General features: G+C 40.6%; 1 protein-coding gene across 4 annotated transcripts in view; it reads left to right on the top strand.

Annotated features, from left to right (window-relative positions):
* Positions 1 to 20653, top strand: part of Nnt (nicotinamide nucleotide transhydrogenase) — an 86023-nt gene that overhangs the window by 48247 nt on the left and 17123 nt on the right. For all 4 annotated transcript variants that reach the window (XM_050152781.1, XM_050152780.1, XM_050152782.1 and 1 more), the window contains exons 14-19: positions 974 to 1169; positions 3054 to 3287; positions 4319 to 4479; positions 6390 to 6569; positions 15865 to 16024; positions 18799 to 18880. In XM_050152781.1, the coding sequence (XP_050008738.1) occupies positions 974 to 1169; positions 3054 to 3287; positions 4319 to 4479; positions 6390 to 6569; positions 15865 to 16024; positions 18799 to 18880 (1013 nt within the window). The remainder of the gene's footprint in view (positions 1 to 973; positions 1170 to 3053; positions 3288 to 4318; positions 4480 to 6389; positions 6570 to 15864; positions 16025 to 18798; positions 18881 to 20653) is intronic.

Raw genomic sequence — 20653 nt, 5'->3', positions numbered from 1 at the left:
GAGCCGCCAGTGCTCTTAATCACTGAGTCACCACTCCAGACCCCTAGAATTTAATTTTTTTTATGTTGTAGGGCCGTGATGCTCAACCTTCCTAATGCTGCGACCCTTTTGTACAGTTCCTCATGTTGTGGTGACCCCCAACCATAAGACGATTTTCGTTGCTACTTTATAACTGTATTTTTGATAGCTATGAATTGTAATGTGTTTCAATGGTGTTAGGGGACCCCTGTGAAAGGGCCACCCAACCCCAGGGCATTGTGACCAGCTTACTGAGAACCACTGTTGTAGGGCTGGGGTGGAGGCATGGCTGGTGAAGTGCTTGTTGTACTAGTACGAAGACGTGAGTTTGATCCCCAAAACCTGTGTGGAAAAAAAAACTGGGTGAGGTACTGTACATGCTTGTAATCTTAGCACCGCAGAGGGGGAGACAGGCAGATCCTGGGAGGAATAGATTCCCCGGTGAACTCCAGGGAGTTGAGAGACTCAAGTCTGAAGTCTAAGCTTGCAGCTTACTGCACTTCCCATGGATAAATCATGTAACCCCCAGAAGCTTTTCTTCCCCCTTTATAAAGTGGAGATAATGGTTCTTTTCTCCCATGGCTGCCATGAGAATGTTACTGTATATATAATTAAGGCATAGCTCATGGTACCAATGACATGGATTGGCTATTTTGTAGCATTTGGACACTTTTAGTGTTTTAAAATCTAACAACCCCATTTAAGTTCAGGTACTTTTGTATATTTGTGTATACTATCAAATCCAACTTGTATATATGGCATAATTATAATTTAAAGTATGTAGTGTATTTACATTCCTAGTGGATAGGAAAAATATTTCGAAGTACTAACAGAAGAGTGCGTATCTACTGTTGACTGTCTGAATTTACATTTTAGAGAATCGGTCCACAAGAGAGGTCTTTGCTGTGCCGACAGACTGAAGTTTTTAATAGCCTCTTTTCTTTCCTCTGATCAGATCATGTACCTGGGCTCGGGCCTGTGCTGTGTTGGTGCCCTGGGCGGCCTCTCCACTCAGGGGACAGCTCGACTTGGCAATGCGTTGGGCATGATTGGGGTTGCAGGAGGCCTGGCAGCCACACTTGGAGGTCTGAAGCCAGATCCACAACTGTTAGCTCAGATGTCTGGCGCGATGGCCATGGGTGGTACCATAGGTAAGCCCTGGGGGACTTCGGTGTGATGGCCACGGGTGATACCATGGGTAAGCACTGTTGGACTTCTGCCTTCAGATACATTCATGTCCTTCATATATCTGAAGAAAGTTAGGTTCAGAGATTTAAAATTAAAAAAAAAACTTTTTAATATTGGGAATATGGTTTGAGGACTGCATGGTTAGGAACATTGCTCCTTGGGTGAAAACCACATAGCTTATTTTTATTCAAATTCTTATTCAAATACCGACGTTTTAAAACATGGGAAAGTGTCCCAACTGAGCTAAAGAGCAGGATTAAAGACTATCCCATGTGGTATGAAGTTCTTATTTTCCCTTACTGACTATGTCCACTTACTGCTTACAGGATCGGGGACTGGGACACTTATATGTAGGCTCATCTTTTGTTCTGCCGATTATAGACAGCAGTAGACTCTGTTCATAAATGCTGAACACTCAAATAACACGTGACTGGGTAGAACAACCACTGTTTTAATTTTCTCTAGTAGTATGCTGGAACTCTTGTCAGATTTTCAGAATTTTGTGAGCTGGTTTTTAAAATAAAGCCATTATTAAAAATTAAATAGGGGATGGAGAGACAGCTCAGTGGTTAAGAGCACCGGCTGTTCTCCCAGAGAACTAGGTTCAGTTCCCAGCATCCACATGGTGGCTCACAGCCATCTATAGCAACAGTTTCAGGGGACCAACTACCTCGGCTGGCCTCCAAAGGTACCAGGTACTCACATAATGTATAGACATACATGCAGGCAAAACCCTCATATACATAAAGAAAAAATAAGTAAAAAATAAAATAAACTTAAAATACTTCAGAAACAAAGGTACTACTAATACAGTATACCCCTTTGTAATTAATGTACTAGACTTTTAAATGATGCTCTTAGGTTATTTATGTCGGCTTACAGTAGAGACACTATGTAACAGCAGGCTGTTATAATTTCTTCCCCATTTCCTGTTTGATAACATGGCATTGACAGGTTAAAAGTATTCTTGGCGAAAGTATTGACAAAATACAAATCCATTGTTTTTTTGTCTAGACCTAACAAAATGATAGAAAAATTTAATATAACTTAAGTTTAAAATGAGACTATGGCGTTTACATTGTGATTAGCACAAAATAAGCAAATATTCTTCCTGTGTTTGATAACTGTTACATCCTTAGTGAAGACGTCTCCCCACATTTGTTACAGAGCCAAGTTTTCTCTTGCATCTTACGTTTCATACCACAATCAGAAGTTTTTCTCGAATTACCCTTTTAAATGTAAAGAAAATGTTTTCTGATATGTGTGTGGGAAGTGTGCTTATGAGTTGAAAATTCTAGGTTTGCTACAGGTACAAGAGCTTGGCAGAATCGACACAGTCATTCTATGAAATCAATGACTTTTTAGAACTTGGGATAAAGAAGGCTGCATTTGCTGGGGCATCAGAGCCACTGTAGTGGTCAAGAGCACTTGCTGCTCTTCCAGAGGACCCGAGTTCACTTCCTAGCACACACACACACACACACGCACGCACGCACGCACGCACGCACTCACGCACGCACACACACTCACTCACTCACTCACACTCACACTTGCATATTTTATTACTTGAAGGTTGTGCACTTACCTTTATATAAACTCGTATGTGCATCTTGTGAGCAGGCTGGTAAATCTTTCCCAGCAGAGCGTTCGCTTTAGGCTGCCTTCCATACTTCCTCAGGAAAGGTGGTCCTTTTGTGCCAATAAAGATACTGGAAGGAAAATGGTTGTCCATACTAGGAATCAGGCAACGCTCATCTGCGACAGTGATGCAAACCCCATCCTTCGGGTTGCCGTTCTCCAGAGGTCTGTCAGATTTAAATTCCTCCCTGGCCTTGGTGTCCCGACAGGCTTGGCGATTGCGAAGCGCATCCAGATTTCCGACTTGCCTCAGCTGGTCGCTGCTTTCCACAGTTTAGTGGGCTTGGCGGCAGTGCTTACTTGCATGGCTGAGTACATTGTAGAATATCCACATTTTGCAATGGACGCGACATCAAATTTCACCAAGATTGTGGCCTACCTTGGCACTTACATCGGTGGAGTCACCTTCAGTGGGTCTCTTATTGCCTATGGAAAATTACAAGGTAAGTGATTTGACCTAACTTTGAGGTAAATATTCATCATTTAGGGCCAGGATGCCCGTGAGTTTGTATAGCGCTCAGACACATGTAAAAGATTTTCCCTCAAAAAGATAATACATTTTAGTTCTTAGGAGCTCTAAGCTTTCATAGAGCCATTTCTTCTGCACACAGCTAATAGTAGAAATTAGTACACAGATGTTTGTAGACACTAAGGGATATTTCTTAATACATATAATCAAAATAGCACCTCTCTGGCCTTTGCTTAGGGATGTCTATATATGTTCTGCAGAAATGAACTTGTGTTTCCTAGAGTAGAGAGATTCTTGTTATCCAGTAAGTTTGGTTAATGGAACTCATTCTGAAAAACAACACGTCTTAGCACTGTGCCAAGGCAAATTCTACTATTGCGATGTTGAATCACGAAAATGGAAGCAGAAGGAAAAATCCAGAGAGCCTCTGTGCAGCGCGGTCACAAACAAGTCCCTGGAGAATGTTGTTTGTGATGTAAAAATATGTTTTTTTTTTGCCTCTGAATAATAAAGTTATTAAATGGGGAAACTTCCATGAAACTTAAAAAAAATCACAAATGAACCTCAAGTCTCGCCCATTCTTGTCTCAGGCTGTTTCTTTAGAAATAGCTACCAGGGGTTCTTCTCCCTTGATAGCACTGGGAATGCTAATGTTCCAGAAATCCGTATTGTAGTTGTAAATAAACAAAACCACACTTAATAACTTCTGTGTTGGTCATACAGGAAAAAAAGTCAATTTTTAAGATTCCATGACAGAGTAAAGAAATTATGTGGTCAAAAAGTAGGGAAAAGAACAGTTAAGTTGAACCATATTTTCTTGTCTCTGCTAATGTGTTACATGTAGAACTTTTAACATGTCTTATGTTTCATATCTGGTGCTATAAAGTGATGTCTGAAGTACTACATTATCATTTTGATATTAAGTTTTGGTAATTTAAGATTAAGTGACGTATGTGGTTTCCCACGGCACACTCTGGGTTCTGAGTAACCTCTCCTTTGGCCCAGGTATCCTGAAGTCAGCTCCTCTGCTGCTCCCTGGAAGGCACGTGCTCAATGCAGGCTTGCTGGCTGCTAGTGCGGGTGGACTCATCCCATTTATGGCCGACCCCAGCTTTACCACTGGCATTACCTGTCTGGGCTCCGTGTCTGCCCTTTCTACTATCATGGTAAGCTGATGGAGATGGAGAGGCAAATACTTGGAGGAGAGTCAGGGATATATCGTTAGACTACAATCTGACCACGTTTCCATCTCTTCAAGATCCCCTAACAGTTACATGCCTGTCATTTTAGAATATAGAACGTTTTAAAAGTACGAGAAGAAAATCATGCTCCCTTAACTGCGATTTAAAGTTGTCACATCAGACACCTTTAGTGCTCTGAAATTTTCGTTGTGCCAATGTGCTGGTGAACGGGAATTTTAAAAGCCAAGGACTTAAACTCTGTTTTAACACCTACCATATCACAAGTTCTACAAATAGTGCTTCTGAGTTTGTATAATGTGTGTAAGGTGGCCACAGCTTGTAAGTTGCTCTCACGTTCCCTGGAAGATGTGATGTGGGATCCAATAATTATGTATGATGAGTTACAGTTAATAAATCCAGGGTATTCACTGGCAGAGTTCATCCATCCATGGGTTTTCTCTCCCTCTCCTGTGTGGTTTTTGCATCTGATATATTGAGATAAACAGAGATTCTGTCTTTGTTGCAGTTTGGCATTTTCTTAGTAGAGGATGCTATTACATGGAATTCTGTCACGTTCCTCTAGTCTGGCTATACTCTGTAGATGGCCTTTACATTATTAGTTGAGAAAATATTCATAGCATCTAGTAAGGCTATCTTGTGATTTCTTATTAAATACCGACTCTGTGATTCAGAAACACGAGAGCGGTGGTGTACAAATGGGACTTCTTCACGAGTGATCATAGAGTTGGGGCATGGATCAGCACAGACACTTTAGAACAATAAAAGGGACTTGAAATTCTATCTTTGTATCTTTTAAAATCCAGTTTTCTTCTGTCTTATCTGGTGGTGATTTTTTGTTTTATTTTAAATAAAATCAATAATTCTTATATTTTTAATCTAATCAAGCAGACGTTTTCAAAAGTTCCTGTCTATAACATAGAAATTAAAATTTTAAAAAATTGCTATTTTTGAGAAATGATGAATATATTTGAGAGGAACTTATTGCCGGTATTAAAATGTCCCTGTTACACAAAGGATATTTTTAATTGCCTTTGGCTTATATATCCTCATAGAAACAAAACACAGAAATGGAGGGGTATATGGAATGAATAGTAAAAAGTCTGCTCCCCCTAGGCCTTTTTACTTTCTTATATTTAATAACTTTGAATTGAATCATGGACATTGTTAATGAATTTTTTAGACACATTGGATTCTGTTGTCTCCATGTAGAGTTATCAATAACCATTCACAAATTAATTTCCATTTTTTTGTATTACGTTTGTTTTGGGGGCAGCTAATTTGGTTAGACTGAAGTTTCAAATTTTGACTCTTTTGGGACAGTGTCTGAAACCTGTTGTTATTTTTGTCCTTAGCAGAATTGCCTGGAGTTTGACCCAGAGTTTGCGTATCAGCTAGAGATTTGGGTAGTGTTTCTACACAGTATTTGGGGCTCCTTCAAATCCTTCGAGCCTGCTCCTTTGTAGGATTTTCTTTTTCACTTTCCAGCTGTCTTTGTCACCAAAACCATGTCCTCTGGATCGCCAACCAGTAAGACTGTGGACTGCTGACCTTAGTTTTATCTCCTCCAATTGATACCAGCAGGGGCCATCAAGAGCTGGGACATGAATCTGGTATCATTTAATTTTCCCTAGTGGAGACTCCTTTCCAGTTTCTGCCAGTTTTTATCACTACTTCTGTGTGGGGGATTTTGGGGGTGGTGGTGACAGATGTTCATGGTTGCTATGTCTATGAGAGAGTCATATGGCAGACTTGGTCATCGCCAGAAGCAGAACTTCTTCGGAAATGTGTTAGCTAGACAATTGGAGTGATTACGAAGATGTTAGAGAATTGATTGTGTACGTTCACTTGGGACTTTGCTTTGGTTTTCTCGCTAGGGTGTGACGTTGACAGCTGCTATTGGGGGCGCTGACATGCCTGTTGTCATCACCGTGCTGAACAGCTACTCAGGCTGGGCCTTGTGTGCCGAGGGCTTCCTGCTCAACAACAACCTGCTAACCATCGTGGGAGCGCTCATTGGCTCCTCTGGTGCCATCTTGTCATACATCATGTGTGTGGTAAGAGACGCATGTGGAAGAGAATGGACATGATCTCCTGGAGGCATGGATGTGCTTGACCCTTATTCTGTGTACAGTAAAAATCTATTGGTTTTAATTATTTTCAGCAGAAATATGAGGATTTTTCAGAGCAAAATTTAAAGATATTCAACTACAAAGACTTAGGAAAACTCAAAGTCAAACCCTTTGAATACCTTTCTCTGCCTGAGGGAAATACATGATATTTAGTTTTGGTTATTTTTACCATTCTTTTTGCTTGCATAGTATTGTGTATTCACTTGTCTGACCTTATTGTATTTTTTCAATTCTCTTTTTCTCTCTGTAGACAGGTTCCTGGTACATAGCCCTGGCTGACCTTGAATTTGAGATCCTCCTGCCTCAGTCTCCCAAGTGCTAGGATTACAGGAATTCGTGATAACACGCTGTGCCTAGCTTTCACTTACGTTTTAAAATATTACATGCTACATTTTTATTTTTCATTTTTATTTTTAATCATGAAAGATGCCTTTAAAATAGTATTTAAAGGACTTTGTAGTAATCTATCTTATGGTTATACAAAGTTTATTTAATTTTTCCCAATACTTCACAACTTAGGTTATTAGATTTTTATTTACGTAACATCTTTGACATCTTTCATGTGTTTTGTTGTTTGAAAAATTCATCTATCTATCTATCTATCTATCTATCTATCTATCTATCTATCTATCATCTACCTCCCTACCTACCTATCTCTCCTCTATCTCTATGTCTCTCTATCTCTCTGTGTTTTGGTCAACCCTTCCTCCTGTTGGGTATGGTAGCACATGCCTTAAATCCAACTTCTTGGGAGGAGGCAGAGGTAGGCAGATCTCACTTTGGGACCAGTCTGGCCAGGGTTACACAGTGAGACCTTGTCTCAAAACAAAACAATAATCCATCCCCCTTCTCCTTCTCCCCTTCATGTCCCCCTCACCTTCAACCACTGTTCCTTCACAACTTCATGTTGCTTTGTTTTTCCCTCTTGTGACTAAGTCCTCTTAATGTGCATGGTGTAGGATGACATGCCAGAGCATGGGTAGACTCTCTGGGACCACATCTCCCCCCTGAGGCCCTGAGTTCCTCAGCTAGGCATGGGGCTTCATGACTCATAGCCATCCATTTTCACTCCCAAGACACAGGTCTTAGAAATAATGTACTCACTGTTAGAGACTTTTCTTTCTTTCTTTCTTTCTTTCTTTCTTTCTTTCTTTCTTTCTTTTTTTTTTTTTTTTTTTTTTTTACTTTTCACGTGTTTTTAGACAGCTCGTTCTTGGTTCTCTATTAGAATGCTTGTCATGAAGGTTTATGGTCAATGTGATTTGTTTTTTAAGAAACCAGAACAGAGGAGTAGCTATATAAATACTTCCCACCTTTCTTTTTTTTCTAATTAATTCTCTCCTTGATGGCAAAAGGTATCTTTTTATAATTATCTATAAATTTGACAAGAAGTAACTTGCTTAAATTATAGTTATTATTCTCTACAGAATAGTTTTGGATTACTGTTGAAGCCCATTTGCATGGCTTATAACAAACAAGCTTTAAAAAAATACCAAACTTGTATTTTTTCAATGTCTATATCTTTACCAAGTCTATGTAAGGTATAACTCTAAATATTTAAATTAAAAAAAGGTCTCTTCCTGGGTTCAATTCCCAGCACCCACATGGCAGCTTATAATAGACCGTAACTCTGTACCCAGGGTATCTGACACTCTCACACAGACACACATGCAGGCAACATATCAATGCACATAAAATAAAAATAAATACATCATTAAAAGAAAGATCATTTAAAAAAACCTACCCCAAGGCTTACAAAGACATCTTGGGTTTACAGATAACCTTAATGTGGATCACCTTAATAATATATTTATGACGATTTTATACTTCTGGCTTAATTAAATTTTAATAAAAAAGATTATTTATGTGCTTGTGGGTGTTTTGTCTGCATGCATGTCAGTATGCGACTTTCCTGTCTGGTCCCTGCAGGGGCCAGACGAGGGCTGGAACTAAAGTGACATGGTTGGAAGCCATGTGCTTGGACTCAAATCTGGGTCCCTCCGGAAGCAACCAGTGCCCTTAACTGCTAAGCCGTTACTCCAGCCGCTTAGTTTTTTAAAAAAATGGACTATTTTTGAGAATTTTATACATGAACACTATACCTATGTCACTCACAGTTCCATCCCCTCTCCAACTTCTCCCATGCCCTCCCCCCAACTTCAGATCTTTTCTTCTCTAGTGTAGGTCTGCCTATGTATAGCTAGCATACTGAGTCTCCTTAGTGTTGCTTATATGTACATATGTCCAGGACTGACCACTTAGGATTCCTTGGAGGAACTGGATTCGCTCTTTCTCAGTAGCCATTGGCCCCTGCAGCTCTCCACCGATGGCAGGAGCTGGTGGAACTTCCCCCAGCCACATTGGCGCTCAACTCACGATGTCATTATGCCAGTCTTGTTCAGGCAACCGTCTCGCCGAGCTTTCACGGTTGGCTTCCCCTTGTCACGTCTAGGGGACTGTCCAGCAGCAGGCCCCATCCTCTTCCAATGGCATTCTCAAGCGTCTTCCTCTGGCTGTTACAATGTTTCCGTCTCCTCCTCCTCTGTTTCCCCTGAGTCTTAGGTGTGCTGTCTGCACTGCAAATGCCCTCATTTGGGGTTGGGCACCCCTCGGTCACTTAGTCTCTGTGTCTCGGCCACTTGTGGATCTCTCTAATTGTCTCCATGTGTTACACAAAAGAGCTTTCAGGATAGGAGGTGAGAGCTACACTTACCTTGCTTCTTTGGTTACATCGGGTTACAGAATACCTTCATTTTAACATTTCAGCATCTTATTTGCCTTGAGAGATATCAGGTTAATTAAAATACTGAAGTTACCTTTTTGTAATAAAAGTAGTTTTTGTGTTTTTGCTCTCATCTTGTAAAACAGGGCTCGGCAGCCAGGTTTAAGACAGCCTGACTATTATGCTTGTAACAGTTCCCAAGTAGTTCGGAAGATTTGGGACGTGGAAACTTTATATCCTGTTGAGAAATTAACTTCCAGGCTCTGTGGTGTTTCAGTTACAAGTACCTTTAAAGGAAAGTTGCTTTTAGTTCTTTAGAAACAGTTTCCTTCAAAAGTGGGCTTCTAAACCGTTTTTGCTGTGTTTCAGTTGGAAAATTCAAGTGAACAGCAGGGGGCAGCAGATCTTCACAATTACTTAAAGGCCATTTGTCAGAAAAATGAGTTTTGAAATCAAATTACAAGATTTGAGTTATTTTAACTTTTTTTTTTGCCTAATTGTTTTAGACAGAATATCACCACATAGCTAAGACTGGCCTCAAATGAAGGATCCACCTGTATCAGTCTCCTGTGTGCTGGGATTATGGGCATGTGCCACCACGCCTGGCAAAAGACTTGAATTCTGTCAGTGCTAGTGGCCTTTCAGTACAGGAGGATGGGGGAAGGACTTAAATGTAGCTCTTGAGAGGGCATCCTGAGTACCCTTCCCATTTTCACCCCGTGTTTCTCTCATGGTTTTCTTTAGATTATTATTGTTATTATTGTTATCATTATTTTAGCAGTTTATATTCCAAGTTTCTAAACTGTGTCTCTTACTTCTTGTCTTCTCCTCCCTGTCCAGTCTCTTTGCTTTTGTGGTCACAGTTGCACAGTAACTTCCCCAGTAACTCAGATGTAGTAACTGTAGTAACCCAGGAAAAGGTGCCGGTCACACACACGCTCTTCTGTGTGCTCGTGTAAAACGACCTCCTCTTTCTCCCTTTGTTCTGTCCTTTCATATTTTAGATGCTTTATTAGTCCTTGTACCTTTTCTATTTTTACTGCCTCAGTTGGACCCTAAGACAATAAGTGTTCTAGTTTTGTGAAGAACAGCTGGAGGGCGGGCGGTAAAAGGACAGAAACTAATTATTTTAGGGAAGAGAACACATTTTAAGAATTCAAATGGCCTCCTGTTTTAGTAAGGGTTCTGTTGATGTCATAAAACACCCATGACTAAAAGCAACTTGGGGAGGAAAGGGTTTATTTTGCTTACACGTCCACATCACAGTCCATCACTTAGGGAGTTCAGGGCAGGAACTCAAGGCAGGAGCTGATGCAGAGGCCATGGAGGGAAACTACTTACTGGCTTTCTCCTGATGGCTAGCTCAGTCTGCTTTGTTATGGCACTCAGGACCACCAGCCCTGGGGTAGCACCATCCATAGTGAGCTGGTTCCTCCCACACCAATTGTCATAATCATCAAAAAGAATGCACCACTGACCAGTCTGGTGGGAGCATTCTCTCAATTGAGATTCCCTCTTTCAAAATGACTCTTGCTTAAATCAAGCTAACACAAAACTAATCAGCACACACCCTATGAATCAAAGCATTTTGCATGATGAATACTTCATGGGGAGAAAAAGAAACTCAAAAACCATTTAAAATCTATTCTAATGGTTGTAGTCAATTCATTACAGCACTTAAAAGCTTACAGTTATTAATCTATTACTTTTTTTGAAAAGACAGAGCCCTATTTAAAAAGTTAATGAAAGTATTTAAAATCTTCAACGAAACCACATCAGAAAAAAAAAAAGTCCAGCGTCGTCCATACAACAATACAACAATAACTAGGCCAGGGACAACCTTACAGAGACAGTTATACAGTCAGGGAGGTCTAGCAATACGAAAGAGTGGAGAAGGAATGTGGAAAAGAGCCATACTTTAATAAATAACATAAATTTCAAAGATGATGGATAAGGCGATAAGAAAACGTTTGATGTTTTGAGATCTTATACTAATATGTTCCTATAGCTTTCTGGTATCAAAAATATATGAGATCAGATTAATACTATTAATAATAATAATAATTGTGTGTGTGTGTGTGTGTGTGTGTGTTTATTTGGATTTAAGGACAGCTAAAAAAAAAAAAAGACTACTCCAAGGCCAGATGTGGTAGTGCACGCCTTTGATCTCAGCACACGGGAGGCAGAGGCAGGTAGATTTTTGTGAGTTTTGGCTAATGTGGTCTATATAGTGTGTACCAAGCCAGCCAAGGCTACACAGTTTAAAAACAAACCAACAAAATCCAAAAAACCTCCTACGAGAGAAGCACAGCAGCACACATTGGGGAAGCTGAAGTAGGAAGATCCTTGAGCTTTGCAGGCAGCTGGGATTCCATGGAGACTTCCAGGTCAGCTTGTACCTTTGAAGATCCTGTTTCATAGAGAAGGTTATAGAATTACAAAATATCGGGAATTTGGTTGGGTAGAAAAGGTTAAGGGAAAATAAAATGGCATAATTCCTAGTCATCATTTAACTGTTAACATTTGATATTCTAGTTCCAGATTGTCGTGTTCATGCTCATCCTCTTTTTAGTGTATTATGTTATTCTAATATTTAATTTTATAACTAATACATTTTATGCATCTACACATTAGTATATAAATATGGCTCTATCATTATCTATCCAAACTCGTAGTACGAAATGTCTTGAACTTTGTTATGGTTGCAATGTTCCTCTCTCTACGCATCAGTACAGGGAAATGGCCCGAGGGCGTGGGGCCTTTTTGTTGGCTTCTGCTGCTGCTGAGAGGATCCGGGGAACCTTCCCAGCCCAAGCTCTTTTTGGTGATGGGCATTGTGCACTCCCACACGCAATGACAGCCCAGTGAGAAACAAATAAAAGACAAATTGAAAGCAAGTCTGCCCTATCTTAAGGCATTAAAAGTAGATGTTTTTTATTCTCCCTGAGTTTCTCTTGTAGCTGTCATTTTCCTTCTCATGTCACGGATTTATTAAAGGGCTATTTTGTTAGTTTACCTATTATTTTGGTGCCGTCTATGGGTGTACTAGCAGATGCTATTAGCGTCCATATGGTACCAGTGCATTGACCTTCTGTAGTGTTTATTGAAGCAAACATGTCAGTCCAAACCAAAGCAGGGTGGTTTTATTATGTGGGAACAAAAAGAATGCTCCCCAAGTGACTAACCGACAATCTCGAAAATCACATTTTTCTTCTGACAATGAATTCCTCTGGGTAGCCTCTGAACCCAGTGCTGTGGTTACACAACAAGCCATATAATAAAAACTGAAAAGACATTGACATTGTCCAAACAGCAAACTCATATCCATGATTTGCTCTGTGCCGTGCCATAATAATCAACCTCTTTATGATTCCGTAGTCTCCCTGCTTATATTATCACCTGGGAGATGGAGCTCTTAGCAAACTGGAAAAGCATTTTTTTTTCAGACAAAAACCAACCAACCAAACAAAAACCTATCTTTCCTTTCAAATGGAAATAGAACAGAATGAAGGAAGTCAAAAGTCAAGCCAAACAGAATTTTATTTTATTTTTTTCTTTGTGATTGACTAATCAGTATCTACAGAACATTTAGACAAGGTACAGTACTGAATGGTATATATGCTATTGCTTCGGGGTTGGCTATTTTATGACCTTTCTTTTGTCTTCAGATGAATTTCTTTCAGTGTAGCTGGAATTATGTGAGTTAATGATCTCTTTAATGGAGAACACAGCTTTCATTATAAGACTAATTAGCTCAAAAGGAACAGACTCGGACAGTGTGGCAATTTTTTTTTTCTTTCTTGGTCTTGGAATCTGAGAACCCCTCAATCTGTGAATAAATGGCCACAGGATGGTCTCATGAATCACTTAAGGAAGCAAATAAAATAAGGGAGGAAAAAAAGAGCAACACAAAGCTGTAAACCCTAAACATTTGTTGTGAACACGATGTTGCAATGGTAAATTAAGAGATGAAAAGTAATGTAATTTTTAAGAGACCACATGGAATTCACATAATGGTGATATAATTTTGCTTATGCGTTTAACGAGTAGACCTTGATTGTTCAGCCACTATTTTTTTCTCCATTCCAAGTGAGTGAGTGCACTTTCATTAAATGTCCTCAGAGATTCTTTCCTCCTCTCTCGGTCCGTTTCATAGGAGAAACAATGCTTCTTCTTAGGCCAAGGCAGAATGGTGGGCTCCTGTCCTCACACATCTCTCTCCACGCCATGAGCTTCTGTGATCTGTTGGCACGGTCGTAAATTGATGAGGACTCATTGTTCATTGGAGAAAAGTTCTTTCTAACAGGAACCTCGACGTCTAGTTTTGTGTGTGCATGCATGAGGTGTATGCATGTATGTCTATGCACAGGTATGTGTTGGGTCACATAGGTCTGTATGGAAGGAGAACAGAGGGGGCACTGAGGGTCTTCCTTTCCCATTATCTGCCTTGATCCTTTCAGGTAGGGTTTCACACTGAGGCTGGAGCTCACGGTTTTGCCTAGGCTAGCAACCCCCCTCAGGGCTGCTTCTCAGTGCAGAGGTTGCTGTTGTATGTGGGACCATGCCCAGCTTTTGGGGTGGGGGGTGAGCATGGTAACTAGGATCTAAACTCCTGTCTTCATGCTTGCTCAGCAACCACTCTTAACCACAGAGCCTTCTCTCCGCCCCCCAAAATAGATCTTAAAAATTAATTTTTAATGGCAAGAGTTTAGTAACATAGTTTTCGATAATTGAATCTCTGAATGTTATAATCAAAACTGGGAAAGATTTATAGACAGCAAAAATTGAATGTTTGGGGAGTCCCAGTTATGACTATTTCAGCTTTAATTCAGGAGTTTATAAATTTCCTTCCAGGCTGGGATTAGGATGTTAATTCAAAACATCAAACTTTCTCTTATCCCCTTATCCATCATCTTTGAAATTTACGTTATTTATTAAAGCGTGGCTCTTTTCCACATTCCTCTTCCACTCTTTCTATTGCTAGACCTCCCTGGCTGTCTCTGTAAGGTTGTCCCTGGCCTAGTTATTGTTGTATGGATGGTCTAAATTTTTTCTGATGTGGTATTATCGAAGATTTCTAAATACTTTTTTTAACTTTTAAAATAGAGTATTGCCATTGAAACAAAGCAATAGATTAATAACTGTAAGCTTTTAAGTAATCTAGTGGGTGAACTATAACCATTGAAATGGGTTTTAAATGGTTTTTGAGTTTTTTTCCCCCCGTGTAAAACACTTTGATTCACGAATAGTGTGTGTGCTGGTTAGTTTTGTGTTAACTTGATATAAGCAAGAGTCATTTTGAAAGAGAAAATCTCAGTTGAGAGAACGCCCCCGCCAGATTAGTCAGTGGGCAAACCTGTGGTGCATTGTTCTTGATTGATGATTGGTGTGGGAAGGCCCAGCTCACTCTGGGTGGTGCCACCCCAGGGCTGGTGGTCTTGGGTGCCATAAGAAAGCAGTCCTGGCCCGAGTTCCTGTCCTGGACTTCCTCAGAGATGGACTGTGATGTGGACGTGTAAGCAAAACAAACCCTTTCCTCTCCAAGTTGCTTTTTAGTCATGGGTGTTTTATGACATCAACAGAACCCTAACTAAAACAGGAGGCCATTTGAATTCTTAAAATGTCTTTTCTTCCCTAAAACATTTAGTTTCTCTCCTTTTACCACCTCCCCTCCAGCTGTTCTTCACAAAACGAGACCGGCTATTATCTTATGGTTCAGTTGGGGCATTTGTAAGGGTCGTTCTTGGATGGTTATAAGTGAGCACACCTGGAATAAGAGATGCCGTTCTCTGTTAGTAGTGAAAAGGGTGGGCCCAAACTGAAAGCAAACCACCTGCTGACCCACCACTTTATAGGCAGAGCCTTGAGGAGCACGTAGAATGGTGGGTCACCTGCTTTATCATGGCCAGGTACAGGATCCCATGAGCTGTAATAGGTTTGGAAATGAGAGTGTCCACGCCCACGTTTCCCCCCTTGAGTGCAAAGGACTGTGGAGTTTTAACAAAATGTGTCATTCCCATTGGAATTCCTTCTGGTTGTCTTCTGACAGCTTGTATGCAGTAGCAGAATCTACTGAAGAGACAGATGAGGTCATTTTTTGGACATTTTTCTTATTAATAAATATCTCTGGTTCTCTTTCACTTCGGTGAAGTACATTTAAATATGGAGAGAGAAATTGCTTATTCAGTGTCTAGATGATAATAGCACATCTAAAATTTTCATTAATTTTTGTATTTTGCACTTAATTTGCATTAAAATATTTGCTTAACATTTTTTGAAACCATATTAGCGTGCAATTGACCTGGTTTGAAAATTGATATGGTTCTTGGATGTCTCTGTTATTTAAATTTTGAACTAATTTTAGAGGCCAGTATGGCTAAAATTCTTTAAATAATTGAATACATTCCTTTAAAATGATGTTGAATTTCATGTACATAAACTTCATGGTATTCTGAAAGAATAGCCAGACTCTCATAGGTGACTGTTTTTGCCCCTTAGGCGATGAATCGCTCCCTGGCTAATGTGATTCTTGGAGGCTATGGTACATCTTCGACAGCTGGTGGAAAGCCGATGGAAATTTCTGGCACACACACAGAAATCAACCTAGACAATGCAGTTGAGATGATCCGGGAAGCTAATAGCATCGTTATTACCCCAGGTAAAAAAAAGGAAAATTTACGCTGCATGGGTGTTGCAATTGATTACATTGAGAAATATGGGAAAGAGAAATGGAAACCTCAGTAAAAATTGTATTAGTTCTTTGAGACTTTCCCCCAGGTTTGAGCACATTCATCCACATCTCGTCCCAGATCCGTCTTCCTTCTCTACTCACCCAACTTTGTGTTTTGCTTTGTTTTTTTTTTTTTTTTTTTTTTTTTTTTCTCTTACGTGTGTTACCCAAGTTATAAGTGGATGTGTGGTCTTCCTCTGGAGCACGACTAACTCCCCAGGAGCCCTGTCTTTCGCAACTCCCAGCTGCCAATAACTCCATCGCTACGAGTGGGGTTTCACGCTCAGCCCCCATCTTCATGTCGGGATGTGGTCTGGATAGGCATTCGCAGTGCTGGGTCAACCACTGTGAATCTGTGTTGTGCAGCTTGCCCGGCTGTGCCCAGAAGGGAATGTTTCCTTTGTAGCCATCCACCACTGCCGACTCTGACTGAGGCTTCCTGTCCCTTCTGCCATGATCCCCAGGAGTCTTGGGAAGAGTGGCTATAGGAAATGAGTCCTACTTAACTGAGCATTCTGCAGTCTTACGCTCTGCACCTTGACCATCTGTGAGTCACTGTGTTCTTCACGGTGCAAGGAGAGGCTTCACAGCTGAGGGCTGAGGGATGCATTGATCTACGGGAACAAAAATAAATCTGCAGGAGTCAATTTAATTCTATGCCCAGTTAGCAGCATTATCGAGTAGATTTTCTTCTAGGGCCTATGGTCTGTGTAGCCATAGGAACCTTCTTCTCTTTGAAAACATAATGGAAACTGTAGCAACTTAATGGTCATTGAGTGAGAATATAAAGAACTCTCAGTTTGGGCTAATATTTAGAAATAACATAAATATTCTATCAATTGATGTAGCATGTAGCCATCTTTTTGAACTCTGTGCACATGTGAAGTTATTGTTGAGTCTTGTTTCTGGTCAATGTTAGGGTCCTGTAAGATTACATTAGGTATAACATGTGGAAGTGTTGGGCTCATTCATCAGACTCAGTTAAGTGTTAGTCTCTTTTCAGAAGTGGTTTGTTTAAAAGTTACATCACGAATCTTTGTGGTTTTCTGCAATGGTCTCCTTCTATTGCAAAGTGAAGTTTCTGTGATGAGTGATGAGAACCGCAGTCATATGTGGGCATGAGGACAAATGTTTAGATCGTTGCTAGGATTACACTGGGCAAAAAAATAATGCCAAGTGTGTTACGACAATGGCTAAACTGAACCGTATAATAAGTGGTTTCTGATCAGATCGGACAGTGTGTCTTAGGAGAAAGAGCTCATCTTGGAGCTGTCGTCCTGGAAGTGATAGACTAGAAAGAAGTTGTCATGGGAGTCCCACTGGGTCACCTTTGTACTTACTTACTTTTGCCTCTAACAGTCTGCACGATGCAGGCCAAGCCATTTACTCTCTCTTGGTTTCAGTTTTTAACCTGTAAGCCTTAGCTCAGTTCTTCGTGCTTGTCAGAGAATGTCAAATTAAGATTTTAGCTCTATCATACCATTAGAGGAGGTTTTCCTGAAGAAAGACTACTGACTTGACATATGGGCAATTTACTGGTTGAGAACATACTATGATAAAAATAGCAAATGTCAGGCAAATTTGATATTTCAATGTAAATGCAATGTATGACTTTTCAAGACTTCTGAGTAGTGGACTTTGGTTGTGACAGAGCTGAGTTAGTGTGGGGAAATGCACTGTGATGTATGGGACACACCCGCCCGCATAGTGGATTGTCCTAACTAAAAGGCAACCGCGTGCCCTATGAAGAAGCTGTGCTTGTGTGCAGAGGCATGAAGACATGGAGGCCATAGGCTCCTCCCTCTCGGCACTGGCTATCCCAGTGCGGAAGTCAGATGGGGAGATAAATAAAGCCAAGCATGTTAGGACAGGGGCGAAACTGAACCATGTAGAATTCTTCTTTTCTCATGAGGAACCTAAGAAGAGTTGAAGGGAAGTTAGGATTTGTGTTGAGCCGTAGAGGGTAGATGATGTTGTGGGTAGGAGAAGGCAGACGTGATAGCGAGAGTGAAGGATGGCAATCGGAAACAAAGGCTAGAAAAGAAGGAAGAGAAATGGGTCACTCTAGGTGGTATGGGCTTCGTCTTAGCGTTAAAGGTAAAGAGAGATGACTGACTGACATTCTTGATTATACTTACATAAACCGCAGGAAGGAAGGACTACTTTTTATTGATTTGAATATGAGAGTAGAGTTGAAGAAGAAGGGTTTTCAGTTCTCCTCCTCCTCCTTCTCCGTCGACATTAAGTTTGAACAGTGATACTGCTGGAGCTCTGATGGCAGGTTGAGCCAACAGGACTCAGCACAATGGCTGAAGTCCTTGGGTGAGCTATGATTTACTCTGAGGTGCAATTTCTTTTATTGAGAAGTTTTTCATACCCCGTATCTTGATTAGTTTTTCCTTTCCCTACTCATCCCAGTTGTTCTATGCCTCCCCTCCCATCTGGATCCACCGGGGTTCTGTCTCTCATTAGACAAAAAAGGCATATAAGGGATAATAATAAAATATAAAATATAAGCATAAAGTATACACTAATTAAATTTTTAATTTTTTAAAGACTTATTTATAATAAAGATGCTTTCATTTAGTCTAGTTTACTGCCTATGTTGGCATAGAAATACGTTCTTATCAAGATAGAGGTTTTAATTAATAACATTTCAAAGATAAGCCACATTCTTTTTTGTTCTTAATATTGCCTTGCAGGTTATGGCCTCTGCGCAGCCAAAGCCCAGTACCCCATTGCTGATTTGGTGAAGATGCTTACGGAGCAAGGCAAGAAAGTCAGGTGAGAGCATTGTGTGTAAGTATTTGGATGTGAAGAAAAGGGAGTCGACGGCTCTTTAAAAAGATGACTGTTTCTCAAAATGACTTTTAAGACAAGTACCTGAGGTGATGAAGTCCTCAGAGCGCCACCAAACCTCTCTGTTTAGGTTTTTGCTGCTTCCGTCTGGCCGACTCATTTTAGAAGGAGAAACTAATTTGTCCTGTTCCAAATTCCAGGACATTTATGGACGGAATAGCTAGAAATTGTGTTTCTTTGTGCTTTGATTGGGGGCAAGGTTGTGCCAAGAGTGTGAGGTGCACTAATTTGTGTTTTTTTTCATGTCAGGCCTCCAAAGGAGGGTTTTGGTTTGTTTGTTTGTTTAAAGAAGCCTGTAGGCTGCTTATTGCTGACCTAGCTTTGAAGCTCTTGCTTGGGAGGGAAGGACTATTGGAATGCTCTTCCGAAGCTTGTGGACTTTTTGAAAACTGTACTCAGTTGCCTTGTGAGCGTCGGATGCTCTTGGGAGCTTGCTAAGCAGAGGAGTGGAGGACTGGCGTGCCTAGATCCTTCCCCGTCGGTCTCAAGGAGCACAAAACCAGGGCTTTTGTATGAAGAACTCGATGGCTATTGAATGCTGTGCTTATGTTCCTTTCCTCTCGGAGTGCCCATTAAGGGGCATTGTTCGCATGTAGCAAAGACAGTGTGAACTCTTGGGGGTCTTCCCTCATGGGAGCACTGCTGTTCATTTTGTGGGCTCACTAGCAGTTGCTTTGACATGGTACCATAAATCAGAGACACACGATAATTCATTTCATGGAGTTAGTTCAGTAGGATGTTAATGTCTGTTGACCGGATTGATAATGTCTGTTAAGGATAATTCCTTTTAGATGTCAACCTTTCGCTTTTGTCTTTGGGCAGACGATAAGAAAATAAACCCAACAGGGGACCTAGAACAACCTAGAACTTGTCAGAGTATGTGTTCCAAACTGGATGGAGACGCCGTCTTGCTCTTTGAATGTCCTATCCATTATAATTATGATTATAAAAGAGGCATAGACCGTAAGATCAGAGGTTACTTCGTTGGTCTTAATGTCAGCTGAATTTTACTTCTTCCTTTCCTTTTTTTCTCCACCCTTTTCTCTATCACTCCTGCTTCATCACTTCCTAAAATTCTATAGTTGTGTTTTTTTAAATACAGAAAGAGTTAAAGTGCTATTTTATGATGGGAGGGACCGGCATTGTTGTAACGTGGAGAATTTTCACATTTGGTGCTGATCTAAAGTAATTGAAGACGAGAAAAGTCATTGACGTTAGTTTTTCATCAAAGTGTAAAGAAAGAGCTCAGTTTTGGTTACTCATTCTTATTTTCACATCAGTTTTTAAGCTGTTCCTTCTTTTTAACTGCGTAGTCTTGCCGTTTAAATGCACTTGCAAGCCTGCAGGAGAAAAGGATGTGTTAAAGAGCCTTGTATGATTCTCCTAATGAAGAAACTACTTTCTTTATTCAGCCCACATGTGAAAAAGTCTAATATATTAGTAACGCCTCCCATCACCATGTGAACGTTTAGGGGGTGAGTGGCAATCATAATAAAAGAGCGCATGGGAGATGGCTTTCGTGTTTTGGCTCTCCTTAGCCCAGCCAGGGGAGTCCTTAATTTGGCATTCTTCTCTGGCTGCTCACTGATCAGCCCAGGTGAACAAGACAGCTTAGCAAACCAGCTCTGTGTTAGAGGGGTGGGTGCAGAGTTGAAAGTTATAATCCGAGGACCGAGGAGGTAGCTTAGTGTGCAAAGT

The sequence above is a fragment of the Alexandromys fortis genome, unplaced genomic scaffold (genome assembly GCF_014885135.2).
Source record: "Alexandromys fortis isolate MF-2015 unplaced genomic scaffold, M_Fortis_MF-2015_v1.1 scaffold_73, whole genome shotgun sequence".
In the NCBI taxonomy this organism is placed as follows: domain Eukaryota; kingdom Metazoa; phylum Chordata; class Mammalia; order Rodentia; family Cricetidae; genus Alexandromys; species Alexandromys fortis.
Note: the sequence above shows the minus strand (reverse complement) of the source record. Positions and strands in the feature narration are given on the sequence as shown.